The sequence below is a fragment of the Saimiri boliviensis genome, chromosome 20 (genome assembly GCF_048565385.1).
Source record: "Saimiri boliviensis isolate mSaiBol1 chromosome 20, mSaiBol1.pri, whole genome shotgun sequence".
Taxonomy (NCBI): Eukaryota; Metazoa; Chordata; class Mammalia; order Primates; family Cebidae; genus Saimiri; species Saimiri boliviensis.
In genome coordinates this window covers 40,612,846-40,638,191 of record NC_133468.1, presented here as the reverse complement: position 1 = coordinate 40,638,191, position 25,346 = coordinate 40,612,846, and the positions used below count along the sequence as shown (strand labels likewise).

Genomic DNA, 25,346 nt, shown 5'->3' with positions numbered 1-25,346 from the left:
CCTGGCCAATATGGTGAGCTCCTGTCTTTACTAAAAATGCAAAAATTAGCTGGGTGTGATGGTGCCCACCTGTAGTCCCAGCTACTCGGGAGGCTGAGGCAGAAGAATCACTTGAACTTGGGAGGCGGAGGTTGCAGTGAGCTGAGACTGTAGCAGGAGCAGCCGTGGGAAAGGATCTCTCGGACACCAAATAGAGGAGGAAGGAATTTATTTCAGCTGGGAGCACGGTGGCATAGGTGCCTAACAGCCAAGCTCGTCTACCAAAGGGAGGTTCAGCCTTTATGTAGGCTTACACTTTAGATGTTACATGTGGAAGAATCTTAGGTTCATAGTTTTAGGACCCACATGTGAAAAGGTTTTGGTTTACAGTTTCAGGAATCACATGTGAAAGGGTTCCAGTTTACAGTTTTAGGACTCACATGTGAAAAGGTTTCTGGTTTGGTCTTGTTTTAAGTAAAAATAGTGCCTTCTGGAGAGTTTCCCCAAGGCCTAGCCTGTCACCTATAGGAAGGTAAAACCGTCAACCTTTTCTTCTATTGAAATGCAGCATGATAGTCAAAGGGGAAGTTGATCTGAGAACCCTGGGTCTCCCTCTTCAAGATCTCACCACTGCTCTCCAGCCTGGGCAACAGAGTGAGACCCCCATGTCAAAAAAAACAAAAAGCACTTGTTGGAGTCATTTTAATAGAAAGTAGTTTTGGAATGTAGCTGATTGCAGATGTTTTCAGAGAATAATTCAGAACAGTAACAGCGGCTGACAACCACTTAGGATAGCCATGGTTAAGATCCAGTGAAATTTCCCAGCTGACAAGGAATTAGTTATTTCTTCCACGCAGCGTTTTAAGATAACAACCAGGATCATAGGGACATCAGACTTGTATAAATTTCATATAATCTTCAGAATATTCACATTAATAACATATCCATACAAGTATAACTTTAGAAAAGAATCAATTATGACTGATAACATACTGTATTTTAATGAGTTTACCTACTTTTTAGGATATTTATATCAATAACATACCCATAAATATAACTGAAAGAAGATCTGATACACTTATAATTTGTCAATGCATTCTATATAATTTTCCAAATAAGACGAATCATTTAATATCTCTACAAGATACGACATTCACTCTTTGAAGGTTTTCAGGGGCCTAAACAGAAAATCCTAAAGTTAATTTTAGGTCAGAAACAACTTTGGATTTTGATTCTATGGAAACCTGCCAGAGTTGCCAAAAGGTTCAGAGCACTTGATCAAAACAGAATCATCACAGCTCACTCATAAATAATAGTTATTCATTTAATCAGAGTGATAATTAAAAGACTTCAAAAGCAATATGGAGAGTCACATGGAGAGAAAAACCTTAACCTTTTAAAGCTCAGTTTTCCCAAGTAATTGAAAATCTAATAAAGACAGCATAGGGGATTTTCTTGATAAAACATAAAATCTTTGTTTTTTCTTAAGGCCAGTCACCAGAAATGCAAAAAAAAATCCTTTTGTAGTGTGATTGTGTCTCTTTATGGGAAACGCATTTAGGTAACCTGGAAGTCAGACCTGATTAAAAGGGTACTTGAATTTACTCAGAAACAGAAAGTATCTATCTAGGGTCAGGAGTGTATGGAGGAATGTAAAGACGAAAGCTAGTACCTTGTGGCCGCGCATGGGGGCTCACGCCTGTAATCTCAGCACTTTGGAAGGCCGAGGCAGGTGGATTGATTTGAGTTCAGGAGTTCAAGACTAGCCTGGCCCAATATGGTGAAATGGTACCTTTACTAAAAATGCAAAAGTTAGCGGGGCACGGTGGTGCGCACCTGTAGTCTCAGCTATTCAGGAGGCTGAGGCAGGAGAATTGCTTGAACCAGGGAGGCAGAGGTTGCAGTGAGCTGAGATCACGCCACTGCACTCCATCCTAGGCGACAGAATGAGACACTGTCTAAAAAGAAAAACAACAACAAAAACACTGGTACCTTGAGTAGGGGAATACGTGATTCTTAGTAACAGCATGGGAAGTTTCCTCGTTACAGGGAACAATTTAGACACATCAAGGAAAGCCAAGAGCACAGAATCAAATTATACTACAGGAAAACATTGCTTTCTAGGCTTTTAATATAAACATGTTAGTGTCAGGCCATAACAGCAGAGTTAGAACTAGGAAAAAAAAGTTAGAGGAGTTGACAAAAAGGTTGGAGAGAGTTATCACTCCAGCCAAGCAAAAAGGTATACCTTTTCAAGAGGAGAAAGAACAGAAGGCAGTGATGTATGATCTGGAAGTTACAGTGAGGTACAGCAAAGGTTGTGCTTCTAATATAAATTTGAGAAATTTCAAAAAGAAAGAACTTTTCCTGAATAAGTGAAATGAAAACACTGCATCTCTAGCCTGAGAGTAGGACAATCAATGAGATCTCAGGAAGAAATAGAAATAGTTCAGAAGATGAGTGTTAAAGAAACATTTCAGAAGTAAAAATTAAAACCGGTTACAATTTTATTAAGAGCAAATACTTTAGGTAAACCCTGTTGTTTTAACATAGGTAACCAAATTTAAATGTTTTTATATTAGTATATTTTAGCATCATAGATCAGTGTTTAGAAAGATAGTATAAACAGTCCCTTTTAAGTATAGCCAATTTAATGACATGCAAAATTTCTTTTATACATTGTCTTTTCCTGAACTTGATTATGACTTTTCTCAGATTATTGTTGATGTGCTTGGACTTTCTGCTTTGCCCTACAATTCCTTATCCTTAATAATGAGTCACTTTAGTTTAGAACAAAAATTTATTACATGAGATTCTTTCTCATACAAAGTTACTTTTTTGTTTTTAACCTTCCTTAGAAAACATATCTTCATATCCATAACTTTTCTCACATCTCTCTCTCCATTTCTGTATTCTGTTTCTTTCTCATATCTGTATTTTGAAATAACCTTTAAATAAATTCTAAATTAGACAAAATTGTTCTTTAAAAAATTTTTTAATTAAAAAAAATTATTTTTATATTTTTGAGACAGGGTCTCACTCTGTCAGCCAGACTGGAGTGCAGTGGCACAACCATAGCTCACTGTAGCCGGAAGCTCCAGGCCTCAAGTGATCCTCCCACCTCAGTTTCCCTCATGTGAGCCACTGTGCCTGACTCTAAATCATTCTTTTCTCAGTAAGGACCACATTTTTTTTTTTTTTAACAACTGGTAATCAATTTATTAAAATAACTGACTTAAGCATCTGCAATGGTGACTTCCACCTCAACTCCTGGCTCAATACTGAAGGAAGTAATCTGCTTAACAATCTCAGAAGGACTGTGGATTCTCATCTGGAAACGATCCCATGTTTTAGAACCTTCACCACAAGGTGCTTTTCTTGTAGCGATTCTCAAAGTCTTCGTCGGCATTCGAGCCGGTCCTTTCACTTTCAGATTCTTTTCCTTTGCTCCTCTGATCAAGTCAGCACACACCTTCTCCAGCGACTTCACGCTGCGGCTGGTTAGAGTGATTCGAATCCGGTGAATCGCCACCTGCAGCTCCACGCGGTGAGTCTGGAGCAGGAGCCTGCGGACTACAGATCCACAACGGCTACGACCACAGCTTCCTCAAAGAGCAAGGACCACAGTTTTATGCCCATCTTATACTTTTTTTCCTATTAAAAACATACCTTATGTATTCAGGCACATTTTATATATAGAATTATACATATTCATTACAATTTTTAACTGTTTGTAACCTTTACTTTTAGTGAAAACATAGAAAGCAAGATCTTGCATTGTTTTTCACTTATAACTATTTTATAAATGATAACCATTTTACAATTTTTAGAAGTTTCTTTCCTTGTAAGAGAATTTTTAAAATCTTAGTTGGGACTGACTCAGACAATCAGTACCTATTTTTTAATTTAACATAACTTTAAGATTTCAAATTGCTTGAAAAGTTCATTTATAAGCATTTATCCCATTTACGTTTATTTATTTATTTATTAACTGTTTTCCTAGATTGCTCATGAGAATTGAGATATTAGACAAAGCTAGTGTCATTTCCAGTTATTTCCCTATTAATACTTTTTATTGCCTGTGAATATCAGGTGTCCAATAACTCAGAATATACACCTGTTTTTTTTAAACCAACAGTGACAAGTTAGTCTTATTTATCAAAATACTACACAAAGATCATTCTATTTTAGGCTGGGCTTACAGTTTTATAACCTCAGTGTGAAGCCCTGATGTCTGAAAATACCTGGTTGAGACAAATATGAACTGTCTGAGCAGTAAAACTAGGCAAAGATGCATCCTGACAATTTTCAAGACATTTTAATTTATATTTTACCAATAACTTTAAGCCAGCTTATAGATTAAAGACTTCCATAAATCATGTGAACTAAAAGGCACTTGGGATAATTACTATATATTTTATATGAGCACCCTTTGTCTTTAAGGGACTTCTTCCAACTAACTATGCCAAGTTATACAATGTCGACACAACATACAGTACATGTAAATACGCATAAACACATAAATATGCACAAAAATAAAGATCTGATAGTTTTTTATTTTTAAATTTTTATCACAATGTGATAATATAAACTCATTGGTTTATAAAACAGTTGGATCCAAATTATGTTTGTGGCAAAACTGGAGCTGTTCCTATGGCTAAACTTGATTTGCCTCAATAGCTAATCTAATGAAGGCCATGGACCACAATTTTGGGTACAGCAGTTTCCATGACACTTTGATTTTTAGAAAGTCTTTATATCATCCCCTTCCCTTGACACTTTTTTGTAGTTTCAGATGAGTTTGGGGTTAAATGTTTAATGTTTACGTAGTAGCTAGGACTGGCTGAATTGTATAAGTAAAATAAAGTCTCTAGGTAGCATTGAATTAGTAACAGATAAATCTTTTGTTTGCGTGTCTGGTTTGCTTAATTAGCAAATGTAGGCAGAGAAGAATTTTAGCAGGTGTTTTTTTGTTTTTCTTTTGGCTTTTTCTTTTTTTTTTTTGAGATGGAGTTTTGCTCTTGTGGCCCAGGATGGAATGCAATGACACGATTTCAGCTCACTGCAACCCCTGCCTCCCCGGTTCAAGCAATTCTTGTGCCTCAACCTCCCAAGTAGCTGGGATTACAGGCATATGCCACTATGCCCAGCTAGTTTTTGTATTATTAGTAGAGATGGGGTTTTGCCATGTTGGTCAGGCTGGTCTCAAACTCCTGACCTCAAGTGATCCACCTGCCTCGGGCTCCCAAATTGCTGGGATTACAGGCATGAGCCACCAAGCCTGGCCTGTTTCGGCTTTTTCTTTTTGGCCTCTGTGTGCCAGAAAAAGCAAGATATTTTTGTGTGTGTATGCTGGATAGACATACCTTTTATTACTGCTCTGAGCTCAAGATTTTGACATGTTTGACTTGAGTGCCTAGCATTAGAAACATCTATCTAGTTCTTTTTCTTTTAGAGATTAATTTTTCAATTAAATGTTCCATCACCATACACAGTTGGTAGTTAGGAAAACCTAAATTTATATTTCTAAAAGGTGTCAAAGTTTTTGGTTACCATGGAGCTGTTGTAATTTGTAAAGGCATTAATTTGAAAGCCCTTTAAGACTTCTCTCTCTCTCTTTGTAAAAAATATCCTGGCTGGAATGCCAAAAGCAGTGAGTTTCATCTCAACACCAGTAGAAACGTCAGCAGATTTAAAGTAGGCAGAAAAACAAATAGAGGGATAGTGAATTACAAGATTCTACATGTTAACGCTAGAGTTGAAGGTCTTTTTGAATAATGATCCTTAGTGCTCTGAATTTTCCTTGTAATTTGCCCATCAGTTTAAAAATGTGCAGAAGAATAGGCCATAATATATAGCCTTCTATAGTCCTAGAAAACCTAGGATGCCTAAATGTTTGAGAATCTTACTCCATTTCTTATTAATCTCTTGAGAGCAAAGAAAATTATATAAATCCCATGAGGGAATGTCAGGAAAGCTTTGTTTTAGATGGCGGCAACCACCCTGGTAGCTTTTTTTTTTTTGAGATTGAGTCTCACTCTGTCACCCAGGCTGGAGTGCAGTGGTGCAGTCTTGGCTCACCGCAACCCCCAACCTCCCAGGCTCAAGCGATCTTCCTGCCTGAGCCTCCCGAGTAGTTGGGACTACAGGTGTGCGTACCACTATGCCTGCCTAATTGTTTGTATATTTTGGTAGATACAGGGTTTCGCCACGTTGCTCAGGCTGGTCTTGAACTCCTGAGCTGAAGTGACCTGTCTGCCTTGGCCTCCCACTGTTCTGGGATTACAGTGTGAGCCACTGCACCCAGCAGCCTAGTGGCTTTTTCTTTTCTTTTTTATTTTTTTGAGATGGAGTCTTGTTCTGTCTCCAGGCTGGAGTACAGTGGTGCAGTCTTGGCTCACTGCAACCTCTGCCTCCTGAGTTCAAGCGATTCCCCTGCCTCAGCCTCCCGAGTAGCTGGGACTACAGGTGCACACCACCATGTCCAGCTAATTAAAAAAATATATATTTTTAATAGAGATGGCGTTTCACCATGTTGGCCACAATGGTCTCCATCTCCTGACCTCCTGGTCCACCTGCCTTGGCCTCTCAAAGAGCTGGGATTACAGGTGTAAGCCACTGTGCTCGGCCACCTAGTGGCATTTAATTATTCATCCTGCGCCCAATATCCAGAACATTTATTTTGGTCTCAGAAAGTTTTCAGAAACAAGCCTGGGAAGAGTCAAACCAAATGAAAAGAACCCAAGATAAGGTATTCAAAAGCATTTTAATGTAGGCATGCAGATCAAATAAGCTGTTAAATGAGGCACACAAACCAGAGAAATCACGCCTCCCAGAGAGAATGTTCGTGTTTTAGAAATCAAGAGTACTCAGTCCATAAAGACACTTTTCTTTATACTACAAAATGCTTATCAGAAAAGGTGAAAAGTCTGTCATCCCAAGAGGGATGTGTGAACGATTATTAAGGTGACCGTATCCAATCTGTGTTCTCAATAAAGTAAAAAAGCCTCTACTTAAAGGCAGGATGCTCAGACTGAGAGAAGACTCACAGGGCAGAAAAGGACCGCAGAGGTGAGAGGTGGAGGACTCCAGCGAGTGCCGCACAGTGGGGCTGAGTCTCCAGTTCTGCTGCTGCTCTTTTTTCAGGTCCCATTTCTGACACCAGTTATGTGAACCAGATAACAAACAGAGGCCTCTTTCTAAAAGAAAAGATACTTATTTGGGAAGAGAACATAGCAGTGGGAATATGTATCTGTTAATAAACTACGTCCGTTTTCAGGAAGGCAAAGAGTTGTTTTTTGCTTATGTTTTTTTTTTTTTTCAAGAGAGAGATTTTGCTATGTTGTCCAGGCTGAACTCCTGGGTTCAAGTGATCCTCCTGACTTGGTTCCTCAAATAGCTGGAAATATTGTACACACTACACCCAGCCTTTTTTTTTTTTTTTGAGATGGAGTATTGCTCTGTTGCCTAGGCTGGAGTACAGTGACACAATCTCAGCTCACTGCAACCTTCGCCTCTCGGGTTCAAGAGATTTTCCTGCCTCGGCCTCCCTAGTTGTTGGTATTACAACGCATACCACCACGCCTGGCTAATTTCTTTTGTACTTTTAGTAGAGACCGGGTTTTGCCATTGTTGGCCAGGCTGGTCTCAAACTCCTAATCTCAGCTGATCCACCCGCCTCGGCCTCCCAAAGCGCTGGGACTATAGACATCAGCCACCATGCCCAGCTTATATCCAGCTTCAAAGGAAGAAACGCGGAGTGTTACCGAACTGTTCTGAGGTCATCATTCTTTCCTACAAAGGTCAGTTACAAGGGGGATGCTGTCAGAGGATGGACAGGCAGTTGCTGGGCTGATGTCGTCACAGAAGTATTTCTGTGTAAGGTTGTGATGGCCTTTGTTCACGTTGTGGCTTTTGTAGAATCTTTCCTGTTACCAGGCACGCAAGCGTGAGAGCCCTCTCTTCATGACCTTCCCCAGCCGTCTTTGCCAGGGCTTTCTTAACATCAGTAACTCCACGATGATTCTGGTAACGTCACACTTTCTCTCTCCATTGAATTACTTTTTAGGCCATTGTAGATGGTCAGTCTGTCATATGGGCAGGCCTATTTCTGGCCTATTTGAAGAGTCCATCTGAAGAGTTACATTCTGTGCCACTGATAGGTTTGTCTATCCTGTGCCAATACCATGTTGTCGTGGTTCTGTAAGCTTTTGTAGTCAGTCTGAAATTACGTAGCGTAAGTTCTCCATCCTGGTTTTGTTTTATGGCCAAGATTGCTTCCACCCTTCTTTTGCATTTCATTTTTTTTTTTTTAATTTTTCTAGATGGAGTCTCGCTTTGTCGCCCAGGCTGGAGTGCAGTGGTGTGATCCCAGCTCACCGCAACCTCCGCCTCCTGGGTTCAAGCAATTCTCCTGCCTCAGCCTTCTGAGTAGCTGGGATTACAGGCACGTGCCACCACGCCCAGCTACTTTTTGTATTTTTAGGAGAGACGGGGTTTCACCATGTTGGCCAGAGAGCCTTGGCCTCCCAAAGGGCTGGGATGACAGGCGTCAACCATGCTGCCCTGCCAGTTCTTTCCATTTCTATATAGGTTAGAATCAACTTGTGAATTTCTTCTGTATGCCATTTAAATAACTTTATTGAGATAACATTTACATACAGTTCACCCATTTAAAGTGTGTAGTTTCATGGTTTTTAGTAATGTCACAGGCTCTGCATCCATAGTCGTACTTACTGTAGAACATTTGTGTCCCCCCTAAAAGAAATCCTGCTCTCATAAGCAGCCAATTCCCATACTCCTTTCTCCCCTAAGCCCCAAGGAACCATTAATCTACCTTCTATTTGTATAAATTTGCCTAATCTGGGCATTTCATGTAAATGGAATTGTATAGTATGTGTCCTTTTGTGCCTGGTTTCTTTCACTTAGTAAAGTGTTTTCAGGGTACATCCATGTTGTATTATGCATCAGTACTTAATTCCTTTTCATGTCTAATAACAATTTGTGTATGAATATACCACATTTTGTTTATCTGTTTATCAGTTGATGGACATTTGGGTTCCTTTTTCTTTTTGGATGTTATGAAAAATGCTCCAGCCTGGGCGATACAGGGAGACCCCTGTCCCTACAAAAAAATTAGTTGAGTGTATGCCTATAGCCCTAACTACTTGGAGGGCTGAGGCAGGAGGATTGCTTGAGCCTGGGAGGCTGAGGCTGCAATGAGCTGTGATTGCACTACTGCACTCTAGCCTGGGCAATGGAGTGAGACCCTGTCTCAAAAAAAAAAAAAAAAAAAAATCAGTGGGTAAATAGCACTGCTATAGACATCATTCTTATTATTATTTTGAGACAGAGTCTTGCTCTGTCACCCAGGCTGGAGTGGCGTGATTTTGGCTCACTGCAACCTCTGCCTTGTGGGTTCAAGCAATTCTCTTGTTTCAGCCTCCTGAGTAGCTGGGCTTACAGGAGTCCACCAGCACATCCAGCTGATCTTTGTAATTGTAGTAGAGATGGGGTTTCACCATGTTGGCCATGCTGATCTCGAACTCCTGACCTCAGGTGATCCACCTGCCTCAGCCTCCCAAAATGCTGAGATTACGGGCATGAGCCACTGTGCCCGCCCGACATTATCATAGGTACACGTCTTTGCATGGAGATATGTTTTCATTCATTTCCTACCTGTGTGTGTGAGGGTTCCGATTTCTCCTCAGCCTTGCCAGCATTTGTTATTGTTCATATTTTTGATGATTGCCATCCTGGGGGTGTCAGGTGGTATCTCTTAGAGGTCTGCGTCTTCCTGCAGACCGTGATATTGAGCATCTTCTCGTTTGCAAATCGGATGTTTGTATATCTTCCTTGGAGAAATGTCCCCTCAAATCCTTTGCCCATTTTTACATGGGACTATGTATCTCTTGTTGGATTGTAAAAGTTCTTTTAGATTCTGGATAAGGGCTTTTTATCAGGTACCTGATTTTCGTCTCTTGCCGCTGTTTGTGGCTGTATCTCCAGGAGCTGAGTTACTGCAGGCCTCCACTAACTCCGTTCCTGGTGATGTAGCAGCTCCAGGCCTGTCCGCCAGACCGTTTCTTAGGCCATTCCGCCCTAGCAAGGGTCTCCATATAAAACTCACTCTCATTACTGTTATTGGTTAGTTCAACTCTGACAGTACTAGGCCGGGTGTCGTGGCTCACTTTGGGAGGCTGAGGCATGCGGATCACCTGAGGTCAGGAGTTGGAGACCACCTGGCCAACCAACATGGTGAAGTCCTGTCTCTACTAAAAAAAAAAAAAAAAAAAAAAAATTAGCCTGGGATGGTGGTACTTGGCTCTAATCTTAGCTACTCTGGAGGCTGAGGTGGGAGAATCACTTGAATCCGGGAGGCAGAGGTTGCAGTGAGCCAAGATTGTGCCACTGAACTCTAGCCTAGGCCACAGAGCCAGGCTTCTTCTCGGAAGTCATCATCACCATCGTCATCATCATCAGCATCTGCTAATGAAACTAACTTTTCTTCTCCAACAATGCTTGACTTTTACGTCCTGTATTACTGTTTTAAAACGTCTCTATCCTGGGTTCGTGATTGCGATCCCTCCCGCTGGCCATCTTGCGCTTTGTGTTTCTGTGTGCTCCTTCCACTGTGAGCCCAGCTCTCCCTGTGCCTTCCTTTCCCATTGTGCCCTCTTGGGCTTTACAGGAAACATCCCTTGGCCTTCGTTTCTCTCCTGGACTGCCCGTGCCTGTCTTCACAGTCTGCAGTTGACCTTTGCTGGATGCTCCAGTTACTCTGGTCCTTCTTCATAAAGAACCTGGTTCTTAGCCTCTGCCGTTGTCAGAAGAACATTCTCCAGATTTCTCTCTGGAGTCTTTTTAGTACCATCTGCCCCACAACCTGTTGCTGTTATTTGTGGATACTTGAGAAACTCTTCTTGCAAAACTCTGTTTTGCACTCCTTTTCCTCTGGCTTTATCCTAAGGGGCAGGAATATCCCAACAGATGACACTTCTGTTTTTTTAAAATTTGAGACCGGCTCACTCTGTCGCCCAGGCTGGAGTGCAGTGGCATGATCTCGGCTCACTGCAGCCTCACCCTCCCAGACTTCAGTGATCCACCTGGAGTAGCTGGGATTGTAGATGTACACCACCATGCCCAGCTAACTTTGATATTTCTTATAGAGATTGGGTTTCACCGTGTCTCCGAGGCTGGTCTTGAACTCCTGGACTTCTGTGATCTGTTCACCTTCGCCTCCCAAAATGCTGGGATTACAAGCATGAGCCACCACGCCTGGCCAGGCTAGAGTACAGTAATGTAGTCATGGCTCACTGCAGCCTCAGCATTCCTGGCTCAAGTGATTCTCCCACCTCAGCCTCCTGAGTAGCTGGGACTATAGGTGTGCACCACAATGCCTGGCTAATTTTTAAATTTTTCTATAGAGACAGCGTCTCCTTATGTTGCCCAGGCTGGTCTTGAACTCCTGTACTCAAGTGATACACCCGCCTTGGCCTCTCTAAGTGCTGGGATTACAGGTGTGAGCCACTGTACCCAGCCAGATGACACTTCTGTTATTCCATCTAAGCTCTGTCTATTTATTTATTTTTAATACTTCTCATATCCCAAGTTTCTTCTTTCCAGTCCAGTGATTTTCAGTAATATCAGACTCAGTGCCTTTTGTTTATACTCTATACTGTTGTTAAAGTAAATTTACAGATAGTATAACATTGCCCAAACTGTAAGATAATGAGAGAAAAGGGGATGTCCTTTATATTAAATACTGTGTATTTCTGTACAAACATAGTCTGGCACTACGACATGAGAAGGTGTCATGAAGCGGTTAGCTACTTGCACTTACTTATAATGGATATGTTTAGCTTTAACAGAGGTATAGTGGCCAGGTGCAGTGGCTCACTCCTATAATCCCAGCACTTTGGGAGGTCAAGGTGAGAGGATCACCTGAGGTCAGGAGTTTGAGACCGGCCTGGCCAACATGATGAAACCTCATTTCTTAAAAAAATATAAAAATTAGCTAGACGTGGTGGATGTGCCTGTAGTTCCAGCTACTTGGGAGGCTGAGGCATGAGAATCGCTTGACCTTGGGAGGTGGAGGTTGCAGTGAGCCGAGATTGCATCACTGTACTCCAGCCTGGGCAACACAGCAAGACTGTCTCAAAAAATAAAAACCCCAAACCAAAACAAAAACCAAAACACAAACAACAGAAGTAAAGAGACTAGAGGTTGTTGTTGTTGTTGTTGTTGTTTTGCGAGAATATCAAGACACGCTTGTTTATATGTGGCAGGAGAGGGAAATAACCATTATTGAAGTGGGGCTAGCGTGCCCACAAATGACAGGCATGCCTTGGAGATATTTCAGGTTTTGTTCCAGACCACTGCAGTGAAGCAGGTATCACAATAAAGCGAGCCACACAAATGCACTGGTTTCCCATTCCCTATAAAAGTCATGTTTACACTGTACCGTAGTCTGCTAAGTGTGCAGTAGCATGAGGCCTAAAAAATGTAATTTTAAAAATCATAATTAATTAAAATATATTTTGTTTCTAAAATTGCTAATGATCATCTGAGCCTTGAGGGAGTCATGGTCTTTTTGCTGGTGGATGGCTGCTGACTGATGAGGGTGGCAGTTGCTGAAGGTTGGGGTGGCTGTGGCAGCTTTTTAAAATAAGACAGTGGTGAAGCTTGCTGCATCAGTTTACTCTTCCTTTCACAGAAGGTTTCTCTGTAGCATGCAGTGCTGTTTGGTGGCCTTTTGCTCACAGTAGCACTTCTTCAAAACTGGAGTCAATAGTCTCAAATGGTGCCACTGCTTTATTAACTAAGTGTACGGAATATTCTAAATCTTTTGTATTTCATCAGTGTTCACAGCATTTTCACCAGTAATAGATTCCATCTCAGGAAACTACTCCCATTGTTCATCTGTAAGAAGTGACAGCAATCATACTCTCTTCCCTCCTTTGTTCAGTTATGTTTTCTTCTGTGTCTGTAGAACTTTATTTTGGCATTATTATAACGTCTAGTTTTCTGTCGACCATTAAGCGAATGTTTGCTTTAAAAAAAAAAAACCACCAGTTGTTAATATTAATACTTCCCTGAAATAGTATCTAATTAGAGTTGTAAAAGCGTATTTTTAATTCTGTCATTTCTTCTGCATTACTAGCTAGCATTATTCTTTAAGGAGAGCTCTTCTTTCCTTTTTTTAAAAAAATCAACCAAAGATACAGTTACTCTGAAATACTGTTCCTATTGACAATGCATGATAAATGCCTGATATTTTTTCTCTTAAATTACTAATTTTCAAAGTAGGAGTTGTTTTAATTACCACCTCAAATGGTGACTTTCCCCTTGTTTTTGAATATGACTATGTAATGATGCATTTTCATCAACTCTACCCATTATGGTTATCTTCTGTTTTGATCATCAGTGGACTCCTGTGTCTTATTTTTACATTTTAAAGTGTTTTCGATTTTATTGCTGTATAATTGACATATGAGAAATTGTACATATTTAAAGTGTACATTTTGATGTTTTTTTTTTTTTTGGTTTGGAATCTCATTCTGTTGCCCAGGCTGGAGTGTGGAGGTGTGATCTCTGCTCACTGCAACTTCTGCTTCCTGGGTTCAAGAGATTTTTCTGCCTCAGCCTCCCGAGTAGCTGGGATTACACGTGCCTCGCTAATTTTTATATTTTTATTAGAGACAGGGTTTCACCATGTTGGCCAGAGTGGTCTCAAACTCCTCACCTCAAGTGATCCACCTGCCTTGGCCTCCCCAAGTGCTGGAATTACAGGCGTGAGCCACCCTGCTCTGCCTCGTGAGTTTGTATACATATATATGCCCATGAAGCTATCACCATAGTTAAGATAATATTTCCTTAATACAAAATGTTTTGTATTTCCAAAATACAAAAGTTCCCTTGTGCTTCTTTATGATTCATTTTTCTCTTTACTTCCTGGAAACCACTGATTTGCTTCCTGTTGCTGTATATTAATTAGAGAGACTCTACCCCTCTCCCCAGCCTGCAGCCCTCTCAAGTGGCCTGGCCTGGGATTCTGTCGATCCTTGCTAGGCCTGAGATTCTCTTCACCTGCCAACAGATACGATGTCAGCTGGGTGGCACTACCAAGAGGGACCCCACCACCACAATTGGCCCAGCTGGGGAACCCTCTTTGTCCTTGGGGGTCTGAGACTTCCCTCTCTACCTAGAGATATTGGGGCTGCCAGAGGGTATATGCCAGAGAAGCTGCCACAGAAGCAGCCTGGCCTTGGAATTCTGCTGGCCTGACATTCTCTCTCTCCACTGAGAGACTCCCAGTGGGCCACGCTGGAGGAGTCACTCCCTCCCCCTCAGACTGCTCCAGCAGGGACCATTGGGAGTCTAAGAAAAATTACACTGCATAGGCTCTGAAAATTAAACTGCCATTGGAACCACAGCACACAGAAGTAGGGCAGGACCTGCATACTAAGTGGAAATAATGTACTGAAAGAAAAGAATCAGTGAACTAGGGTCTGGAATTTCCAACATAATAGAATGTCTAGGATGCAACAAAAACATCTCTTGCCATACCAAGAAACAAGAAAATCACACCTTGAATAAGAATAATCAACTGACATCAACACCAGATAAATCAAGTGATGGAATTAACTGACAAGGATTTTAAAGTAGCTGTCATCAAAATGCTTTAGCCATCAGTTATAAATTGTCTTGAAACAAATGAAAAAGAAGTCTCAGCAAAGAAAGAGAATTTATAAAAGAACCAAGAGGGAATTCTAAAATTGAGATATATAGTAAGAGAAATAAAGAAATTTCTGATTGCTGGGCTCAGTAGTCAAGTGGAGATGACAAGATAGAATTGATGACCTTAACAGATCAATAGAATGATGGGTGAACAGGACAGAACGATAGAATTTACCCAGTCTGTGCCCGGTGTGGTGGCTCACACCTGTAATCCTAGCACTTTGGGAGGCCAGGGCAGGTGGATCACCTGAGGTCAGGAGTTTGAGACTGGCACTGGCCAACATGGTGAAATCCTGTCTCCACTAAAAATACAAAAATTAGCTGGGCGTGGTTATGTGTCCCTGTAATCCCAGCTTCTTGGGAGGCTGAGGTAGGATAATTGCTTGAACCCAGGAGGCGGAGGTTGCAGTGAGCTGAGATTGCATCATTGCACTCCAGTCTGGGTGACAGAGCTAGACTTCATCTCAAAAAGAAAAAAAAAAAAAAGAAAAAAAAAAAGAGATTTTTACCCAATCTGAACAACGTAGACAAAAGTAGACTGGAAAAGAACACTCAGTATAGCCTTAGAAGCTGCAGGGCAGTATAGACTGAGTATCCCTAATTTAAATATCTGAAATCAGAAATGCTTCAGAATTCAAAATGTTTTGAGCACTGAGATGATGATCAAAGGAAATACTCATTGGAACATTTTGGATGTTGGATTTTTTTGATTAAAGATGCACAACCAGTGTGTATATTGCAAATATTCCAAAATCTCTAAAAATTTGAAATCTGAAACACTGTTGGTACCAAGCATTTTGGATAAGGAATGCTTAATTTGTGGTAAGAGATCCAACATTTATATTATCAGTGTTGTGGAAGGAGAGTGAAATTTAATAAGTAGTGCTGAAAGAGTATTTGAAAAAATAATTGGTTGAAGCTGGCCCAAATTTGATGAAAGACATCAACATACAGCTTCATGAATTTGAGGGGTCCCCAAATCGGATAAAACCAAAGGAATCCATACTGATACTTTATATAACTAATGATCTAAAAACTATAGTGCTTGTTCTGGTTATGAATTACAACATAATTAAACAGGATTCCCTGTTTAATAAATGGTGTTGAGAAAACTGGCTAGCCATGTGCAGAATGCAGAAACTGGACCCCTTCCTGTCGCCTTACACTAAAATTAACTCCAGATGGGTTAAAGACTTAAACATAAGACCTAACACCATAAAAACCCTAGAAGAAAACGTAGGCAAAACCATTCAGGACATAGGCGTAGGCAAGGACTTCATGGCTAAGACACCAAAAGCATTGGCAACAAAAGCCAAAATAGACAAACAGGACCTAATCAAACTCCACAGCTTCTGCACAGCCAAAGAAACAGTCATTAGAGTGAATCGGCAACCAACAGAATGGGAAAAATTTTGCAATCTACCCATCTGACAAAAGGCTGATATCCAGAATCTACAAAGAACTAAAACAGATTTACAAGAATAAAACAAACCCATTCAAAAGTGGGCGAAGGATGTGAACAGACACTTTACAAAAGAAGAGATACATGAGGCCAACAAACATATGGAAAAATGTTCATCATCACTGGTCATTAGAGAAATGCAAATCAAAACCACGTTGAGATACCATCTCATGCCAGTTAGAATGGTGATCCTTTAAAAATCTGGAGACAACAGATGCTGGAGAGGATGTGGAGAAACAGGAACACTTTTACACTGTTGGTGGGAGTGTAAATTAGTTCAACTATTGTGGAAGACAGTGTGGTGATTTTTCAAGTACCTAGAAATAGAAATTTCATTTGACCCAGCAATTCCATTACTGGGTATATAGCCAAAGATTATAAAATCGTTCTATTATAAAGACACATGCACACGTATGTACATTGTGGCACTGTTTGCAATAGCAAAGACCTGGAACCAACCCAAATGCCCATCGATGATAGACTGGACAAGGAAATTGTGGCACATATACACCATGGAATACTATGCAGCCATAAAAAATGAAGAGCTTTGTGTCCTTCATAGGGACATGGATGAATCTGGAAACCATCATTCTCAGCAAGCTGACACAAGAACAGAAAATCAAACACTGCATGTTCTGGGTGTTGAACAATGAGAACACATGGACACAGTGAGGGGAGCATCACACACTAGGGTCTGTCGTTGGGGGACTAGGAGAGGGACAGCAGAGGGTAGGGAGTTGGGGAGGGATAACATGGGGAGAAATGCCAGATATAGGTGAGGAGGAAGGCAGCAAACCACATTGCCATGTATATACCTGTGCAACAGTACTGCATGTTCTTCACATGTACCCCAGAACCTAAAGTGCAATTATATATATATATAAAATTCTTACATTAGAAATGAGGAAAGGTCTCAAATCAGCAATCTAAGTTCCTACTAAAGAAACAGAAAAAAAGAGCCAAGTAAAAAGAAAGAAAATGGAAAGAAGTGAAGAATAGAAATCAGTGAAACTGAAATGGCATAATAAAAAGTGTTATGAAACCAAAAGCTAATTTTTTGAAAATATCAATAAAATTGATGTCTTTAGTTAAGACTTAGAAAATACAAAAGAAAACACAAGTCATCAATATCAGGAATGAAACATAATATTATTACAGGTCCTGTAGCCATTGAAATGATAATAAGGGAGTGCTATGATTTTATATTGATATTTTGGCAACGTAGGTGAAATACGTGTATTCCTCAAAAGCCACAGTTTATCAAAACTCAACCAAAATGCATAATCTGAATAGTCCTATAAATCATCAAAGAAACTAATTTTGTGATTAAAAGGTTCCCCAAAGTGAAATCGTAGGTTTCAGTGTTTTTTCTGAAGAATTCTACCAAATATTTAATAAAGATTAATGCCAGTTTTACTTCATATTTTCCCTAAAATACATGAGGTGGGGAACATTTCTCAACTTATTTTTTGAGACCAATATTAACCCGATAAATCCTGAAAAGACCATGCAGTAAAATAGAACTAAAGACCAGTCTGTCAGAAATGTAGATGTAGAAATTCTCAACAAGATATTAACAAATAGAGGCCAGGCCTGATGGCTCACACCTGTAATGCCAGCCCTTTGGGAGGCTGAGATGAGTGGATCATGAGGTCAGGAGTTTAAGACCAGCCTGGCTAACATGGTGAAACCTCATCTCTACTAAAATTACAAAAATTAGCCAGGCCTGGTGGCGTATGCATGTAATCCCAGCTACTCAGGAGTCTGAGACAGGAGAATTGCTTGAACTCAGGTGGTGGAGGTTGGAACTCAGGAGGCGGAGGGAGCTGAGATTGCGTCACTGCACTCCAGCCTGGACAACAGAGCAAGACTGTCTCAAACAAACAAACAAACAAAAAAAAAAAACCAAAACCAAAACAAAAACCCTCAACATATTAGCAAATAGAATTCAGCCAAGTATAAAAAGAATTATATGCCATAACTTAGTAGATTTTTCCCAGGTATGCAAGGCAGGTTCAGCATTCAAAAACCAAAGCGGTCTATCATATCAAACATGTTAAGAAGAAAAAAAGTCAGTCAGTCATATCAATTGATTCTGAAAAAACATTTAGCAGAGTCTAACCCTTCATCATTACAAACTCTTAGCAAGTTAGAAATAGAAGAATACTAACTTAATAAAGAGTGTCTACAAAATTCCTACCCCTAACATCATACCCAATATGAAAAAGTAAATGCTTTGCTCATAAGATTGGGAATAAAGCAAGTGGTCTCTGTTCACCACTCCTGTTTTACGTAGTATTGTAAGTTCTAGCCACTGGAAGTAGGCAAGAGAAAGAAAATGCATACAGCTTGCAGAGGCAGAAATAAAGCCATCTTGTTTTGCAGATGACATGATTGTGAGGTAGAAAATCTCAAGGAAATGACAGAAAAAAAAATTTCCTATAACTTGAGTTCAGCAAGGTCACAGGATACAATATCAAAGCAAAAAAATCAGTTTTATTCTGTATATTAACAATGAACATATGAAAACCAAAATTAAAAAGTTCATTTACAATCACTCCAGTGAAAGTAATACGCGTAGATTTACATTTAACAAAACATACACAGGACTGGAGGCTGAAGATTTAAAAATACTGATTTCTTTCATCAGTATGAAATGAAAATCTAAACAAATAGCCATACGACATTCATGGATTAGAAAACTCAGAATAATAACCTGTCAGTTCTCCCCAGATTGATCCTATAGGTTGGATGTAATTCTTATAAAAATACCAATAAGATTTTTGTAGAAACAGGCAAACTTCATCTAAGACTCGAAAGTCGTAGACCCTAGAATAGCAAAAACAATGTTGACAAAGAAGAAAGAACTGGGAGGGGTAGTTTACTCTGATCTTGTAGCTTACTATATTGTCATAGTTACCAAGACAGAGGGGGTACTGCTGGCAGAGGGATAGACTTACAGATCAAGGGAAAGACTAGAGATCCCAGAAATAGACTTACAAAATATGTTCGATTGGTTTTTTACAAAAATGCAAAAGCAATTCTGTATTATTCCATTTTCATGCTGCTGATGAAGACATACCTGAGACTGGGAAGGAAAAGAGGTTCAATGGCACTTTCAGTTTCACAGGGCTGAGGGGCCTCAGAAACGTGGCAGGAGGCAAAAGGCAGTTTTTACATGGTGGGGGCAAGAGAAAATGAGGAAGAAGCAAAAGTGAAAACACCCTGATAAACCCTTCAAATCTTGTGAGACGTGTTCACTGTCATGAGACTAGTACAGGAAAGACTGGCCCCCATGTTTCAGTGACCTCCCTGGGCCTCTCCCACAACACCTGGGAATTCTGGGAGATACAGTTCTAGTTGAGATTTGGGTGGGGACACAGCCAAACAAGATCAAGTTCCATGGTGGAATTTTCAGGAGTAACTAGATATCCATAGGCCAAACCAACAGAAAAAAATAAAAGACCCAAAGACTGCTTCCCCCAACCAATCTCAAGAAAGAGTTGTCTTAAACCTCACACTTTATATAAAAATTAATTCAAAATGGATCACAGACTTAAGTAAACATTTGGAGAAATCATTTTTAAAATGAAAACCATTGCATTCTCTTCTCACATGCTTCTCTGCTGGTGTCTTACAGAGTCCTTTTAGTCTTTCAGTATTGGATTTGGACCGCACACCTCTGGGAAGCTCTCACTGGTCCTTTGGCGAAGCTACCTTGGTTGCTCGTCCATCTTTTTTTTTTGAGATGGAGTCTTGCTCCGTGGCCAGGCTGGAGTGCAGTGGCTCCATCGCAGCTCACTGCGACCTACGCCTTCCAGGTTCAAGCGATTCTCCTGCCTCAGGCTCCCGAGTAGCTGGAACTACAAGCGCACGCCACCATGCCCGGCTAATTTTTTCGTATTTTCGTAAAGATGGGGTTTTACCATGTTCGCCAGGATGGTCTTGATCTGACCTCGTGATCTGCCTGCCTCGGCCTCCCAAAGTGCTGGTATTACAGGCGTGAGCCACCCTGCCCAGCCGCTCTTCCAACTTCCTTACATGATCGGTCCTCTGTGCACATGCAGAGACATCTCTGGTCTCTCTTTCTCTTCGTAGGACAGTAGTTCTGCCAGATTCGTGCCCCACTCACCTGACATCACTTAACCTTAATTACCTCATTAAAGGCCCTGTGTCCAAATGTCGTTGCATTGGGGGTTATGACTTCAACCTGAGTTGGAGGGGGAAGCACAGGGCAGTTAATAACCAAGTGTATTCACTTGTTAATCAGCAGTGAGTGAAGTGTTTCTCTAGTGGCATGAGATTTTGTGGAAATTACTCTGCGATTCTGGCACTTGTTGGACATTTTGGTTTTCAGTGCTGTTTGCAAGATTTGAATGTTTTGTTTGCTGCCTTGTACATTTTATTAGGAACTTGGAAGAGGTTTGTAGGCACAGGTTTCTGGAACAGTATTTTCCCTTTACTCCTTTTTTTTCAAATGCAAGTACTGAGATGGACAGTGAAACTTTTTTTTTTTTTCCAGAACCAAAACTAGTTAAAAGGCTTCATGGTCAACTGGCAGTAATTAAGCTAGGAAAATTTTATAGAATGTTCTTTCATTGTGGACAGGCTTATATTAATAACAGTACCTCGGGAGGTTGAGGTGGGTGGATCACTTGAGGTTGGGAGTTCGAGACCAGCCTGACCAATAGGTGAAAGCCTGTATCTACTAAAAATACAAATATTAGCCAGGGGTGGTGGTGCACGCCTGTAATCCCAGCTACTTGAGAGGCTAAGGCAGGAGAATTGCTTGAACCGGGAGGCGGAGGGTGCAGTTAGTTGAGATTGAACCACTGCAATCTCCACTCCACTCCAGCCTGGGCAACAGAGCAAGACTCTGTCAAAAAAAAAAAAAAAAAAAAAAAGTAGTACACTAATACATATACACACCTCCCCCATATGTGTGTAAAGGCCACTCATTCGTGTCTCCACTTTCCATCTCCTTGTTCATTGTTGGTATTGTTAACTCTGTATTATTTCAATCACTTGGCCTCAAAATCAGTTATTGTGGATGACTTCCTTTGTTCTGCCCCACACTGGGGAATGACATTGATTTGACTTCTTTAGCACCCGGGCCTTCCTCTGATCCTAGGAGAAAGTCCTCATCCCCTCTCTTGCATCACCTTCTCCCAGGCTTCACTGCTTTCACTTGCACTGAAATAAGTTTGTCTTACCCAGAGATCTGATTTTACCTTTTAAACTTGATATTATCTTGATTCCAACCCTAGTTGATCCAGATATTTCTTAGATTACCTTCTTACTTCAGGTACCAATTTATATGTCTCATGTGATATATGATTTTATCCCTTGCATCAAATAGTGATCTTTTTGGGGATAATCTGTTTCTTATATAACTGTGACTTACCCCCATAATGTCTCAAATATTTATACTTCAGGGCTGGGCACAATGGCTCACTCACAACTATAATCTTAGCATATGGGGAGACTGAGGTGGGAGGAATCGCTTGAAACCAGGAGTTCGAGACCAGCTTGGGCAACATAGTGAGACCTCATCGCTACAAAAAATTAAAAGATAACTAGGCATGGTGGCTCACACCCATAGTTCCAGCTACGTGAGAAGTTGAGGCGGGAGGATTGCTTTAATCCAGGAGTCGGAGGTTGCAGTGAGCTATGATTGCAACACTGAACAGAACAAGATCCTGTCTCAACAAACAAAAACAAAACAAAACAATCAAAAAAACCCACTCCTGTACGCATTCCCTTACCTATCCTCCTTTATTCAGAGCAGAGATGTGCGTACATATGCAGACCGCCCCCATGCTTTAGGTGTTTATCTGTTTCCTAGCGTTATATATTATTGTACTAATATTATTTGAAGGAGTCTGATGGATTTGAAAATGAAAGCATTCGTGGTTCTCCCTATAGAGTTTTCAGAGTTAATGAATCATAGGTTTATTCCACTGGGCTTTAGTAAAAACCCAAAGCACTGCCAAAACCCTAAAATGGTCTAATGCTAATTTCCTGCTTCATGCAGATACCAGTAGGAGTATTCGTGGTTATGAAACACATGGTTTCTTCTTAAAAATGATGCCTTGGTGGTTTGTTTCTGTGCTTTGATGATTTTATTCAAGTTGTGATTTGTTTACCTGTCATAGTCGATGCTCCGAGGGAGAGGAGGTTGTTACAAACACACGTTCTATGGAATTGAGAGCCATCGCTGCATGGAAGCCACCCCGAGCTTGGCATGTGCTAATAAATGTGTCTTCTGTTGGCGGTAAGTAAAAACGAATGGTCGTGGTGATCGAATATGTGATGAGCTGTGGTCATCCATCTGCCCAGCTCACACGCAGACTTTCCTAAGAGCTCTGCTGTCTTGGTGATTAATCTCCCTTTTATTTCGAATATTACAAGTTTATGCATTTCGTTGTTTTCTTGACCAATTTTGTCAGGAGGTTGTTAATTTTTTTAGTCTTTTAAGAACAAGATTTTAGCTTGTGGAGCCTCATCATTATATCTTTTTTTTTGTATTTCAGTAATCTATTTTTTTTCTATTCTTTTTCTTTCTTCTTCTTTTTTTTTTTTTTTTGATTCGGAGTTTCACTCCTGTTGCCCACGCTAAAGTGCAGTGGCATGATTTTGGCTCACTGCAACCTCCGCCTCCCAGATTCAAGTGATTCTACTGCCTCAGCCTCCCGAGTAGGTGGGAGGGACTACAGGCGCCAGCCACCATGCGCAGTTAATTTTTGTATTTTTAGTAGAGATGGAGTTTCACAATGTTGGCCAGGCTGGTCTCAAACTCCTGACCTCAGGTGGTCTACCTGCGTTGGCCTCCCAAAGTCCTGGAATTACAGGTGTGAGCCACTGTGCCCAGCCTTCTATTCTTTTTCTAATTTAAGTTGGATTGGTAGCTCACTAATATTCAGTGTTCTATAATTAATTAAAATTTACCTCTAAGTACTTCTTTAGCTGCATTCCATAGATTTTCTTCAGTAATATTTTAATTATGATTCACTTACAAACATTTTCTAATAGTAATGTGACTTCTGTGTAACTTGTAGGTTAGAAAATTACTTACTTTGGCCGGGCGCGGTGGCTCAAGCCTGTAATCCCAGCACTTTGGGAGGCCGAGGCGGGTGGATCACGAGGTCAAGAGATCGAGACCATCCTGGTCAACATGGTGAAACCCCGTCTCTACTAAAAATACAAAAAATTAGCTGGGCATGGTGGCACGTGCCTGTGATCCCAGCTACTCAGGAGGCTGAGGCAGGAGAATTGCCTGAACCCAGGAGGCGGAGGCTGCGGTGAGCCGAGATCGCGCCATTGCACTCCAGCCAGGGAACAAGAGCGAAACTCCTGTCTCAAAAAACAAAAAAAGAAAATTACTTATTTTTAGTATTGTGCTTATTTGAGATTTGGGGGAGTTATATCTTTGTTTTTCATTTTCACCCAAATTATATTATTATTGGAGAACGTGGGCTTTATAAAACAAATTATTTGAAATTTATTGAGAAGTACTGTATGCCTCGTATCGTGTATAGACAGTTAAAAAAAAAGCCTAATGTATATACATGAAAAGAGTATGTATCTTTATGTTGAGTAATAGAACCACAGCAAGATCTATTCTCTGTTACTGATTGCATGCTGATTTTATGTTATTCTGTGGTCCTCTGTATCCATAATAATGCCTTTTGGCCTAAGGGCTGTGTTGTCTTACATCACAGCTATCCTAGATTTCCTTTGGCCGTGGTGCTTACCCGGATTTCCCCTCTTCCTTTATTTGTCCTCAGCTTTGTCCTTGAGTGTGTTGTTTTTATAAGCAAGAGTTTGGCTGGCTTAGTTTTTTAAAATCAAGTTTTTTGAAGTTTAATTTACATGCAATAAAATGTACCTATTTAAAATATACAGCTCAATGGATTTTGCTAAATATGTATACTGTGTAAGGATGACCACAATGAAGATACAGAACGTTTCATCACTCCTAGAGGTCTCCATGTATCTGTTTGCAGTCAGTTTATCTTTCTTCCCCCAGCCCCAGGCAGACTGATCTGCTTTCTGACAATATATGTATTCGTTTGCTTTTTCTAGACCTGCATAAAAATAGGATCATGTAGTATCCATTTTTGTGCAGGGGTTCTTTTGTAAAATGGTCTGAGATTCCCCCACATCGCTGTGTAAGTCAGTGGCGTGTTCCTTTGCGCTGCTGAGCAGTGGTCTGATGTGTGGTTTTGCTCTAGTTCATTTGTCTACTTACCTCTAGGCGAACATTTGGATTATGGCCAGGTTTTCACTGGATTATGAATAAAGCTGCTGTGAATGTTAGTGTATAAAAATCTTTTTGACAGATAGTTTTGTTTCTCTTGAGCAAACACTGTGAGGAATTGCTGGATTTGTAAACGTCCATTTGGACAATTTTTCTTTTTTAACTGGTTAGTTTCACCTCTTATTTATAGTGATTATCAATAACTAGTGGTACATTATTGATAAGAATTTATTTTTATTCTGTCCTTTTGTGCTTTGTGTTTATCTTGCTCTCCTCCATTGTTTTCGTTTTTTCTATCTGTGACTAGTTTTATGCTGCGGTGTCTGCCAGGGTTCCTTTTGTTGGAGGTTTTCCAGTTTATCTTGCTGGAAGTACAGGTCATGAGTTTGGTGTTGCAGCTTGTTACAGCCCATTGTATGTGGAATTGAGTCTTTTACAACAAATGGGAATAGTTTAAGTGAAAGCAAATGGCCAAATTGCACAATTCTGTCTCTCCTTTTGGGGGGCGGTGGTGCTTGCTACTAACCCATTGCTTTTTCTTTTTACCTTTGTTTTTCCTTTGAGATGAAGTCTCGCTCTGTCACCAGGCTAGAGTACAGTGGCACAATCTCAGCTCACTGCAACCTCTGCCTCCTGGGTCAGCTGATCCTCTTGCCTCAGCCTCGCGAGTAGCTGGGACTCCGGTGTCCGCCATCATGTCAGGCTAATCTTTGTATTTTTAGTCGAGACCGTGTTTCACCATATTAGCCAGGCTGGTCTTGAACTCCTGACCTCAGATGAGCCGGCCACCTTGGCCTCCCGAAGTGCTGGGATTACAGGCGTGAGCCACCGTGCCCAGCCTCCTAACCCGTTTCTTTCCTTCACTGACAGCTGCTTACTGTTCGACTCCTAGTTGTCTACACCGAC

General features: G+C 40.7%; 2 protein-coding genes across 11 annotated transcripts in view; one reads left to right on the top strand and one right to left on the bottom strand.

Moving 5' to 3' along the window:
• Positions 1-25,346, top strand: part of TYW1 (tRNA-yW synthesizing protein 1 homolog) — a 312,384-nt gene that overhangs the window by 77,914 nt on the left and 209,124 nt on the right. For all 10 annotated transcript variants that reach the window (XM_074390723.1, XM_074390726.1, XM_074390719.1 and 7 more), the window contains one exon: positions 22,336-22,454. In XM_074390723.1, the coding sequence (XP_074246824.1) occupies positions 22,336-22,454 (119 nt within the window). The remainder of the gene's footprint in view (positions 1-22,335; positions 22,455-25,346) is intronic.
• Positions 3,167-10,114, bottom strand: LOC120360416 (small ribosomal subunit protein uS10-like). The gene is made up of 2 exons (XM_074390704.1): positions 9,946-10,114; positions 3,167-3,585 (listed from the first exon to the last, which is right to left on the bottom strand). The coding sequence occupies exons 1-2, from the start codon at positions 10,112-10,114 to the stop codon at positions 3,215-3,217; spliced, it is 540 nt and encodes a 179-aa protein (XP_074246805.1). The 3' UTR covers positions 3,167-3,214.

Excerpts from the sequence above, each read along its gene's own strand:
- LOC120360416 (XM_074390704.1), bottom strand. The coding sequence starts at position 10,114 with ATGAGAGTGAGTTTTATATGGAGACCCTTGCTAGGGCGGAATGGCCTA. Across the intron at positions 3,586-9,945 it reads CGGCAAGAGACGAAAATCAG|GAAGCTGTGGTCGTAGCCGT; the intron begins GTACCTGATAAA and ends TTGCTCTTTGAG.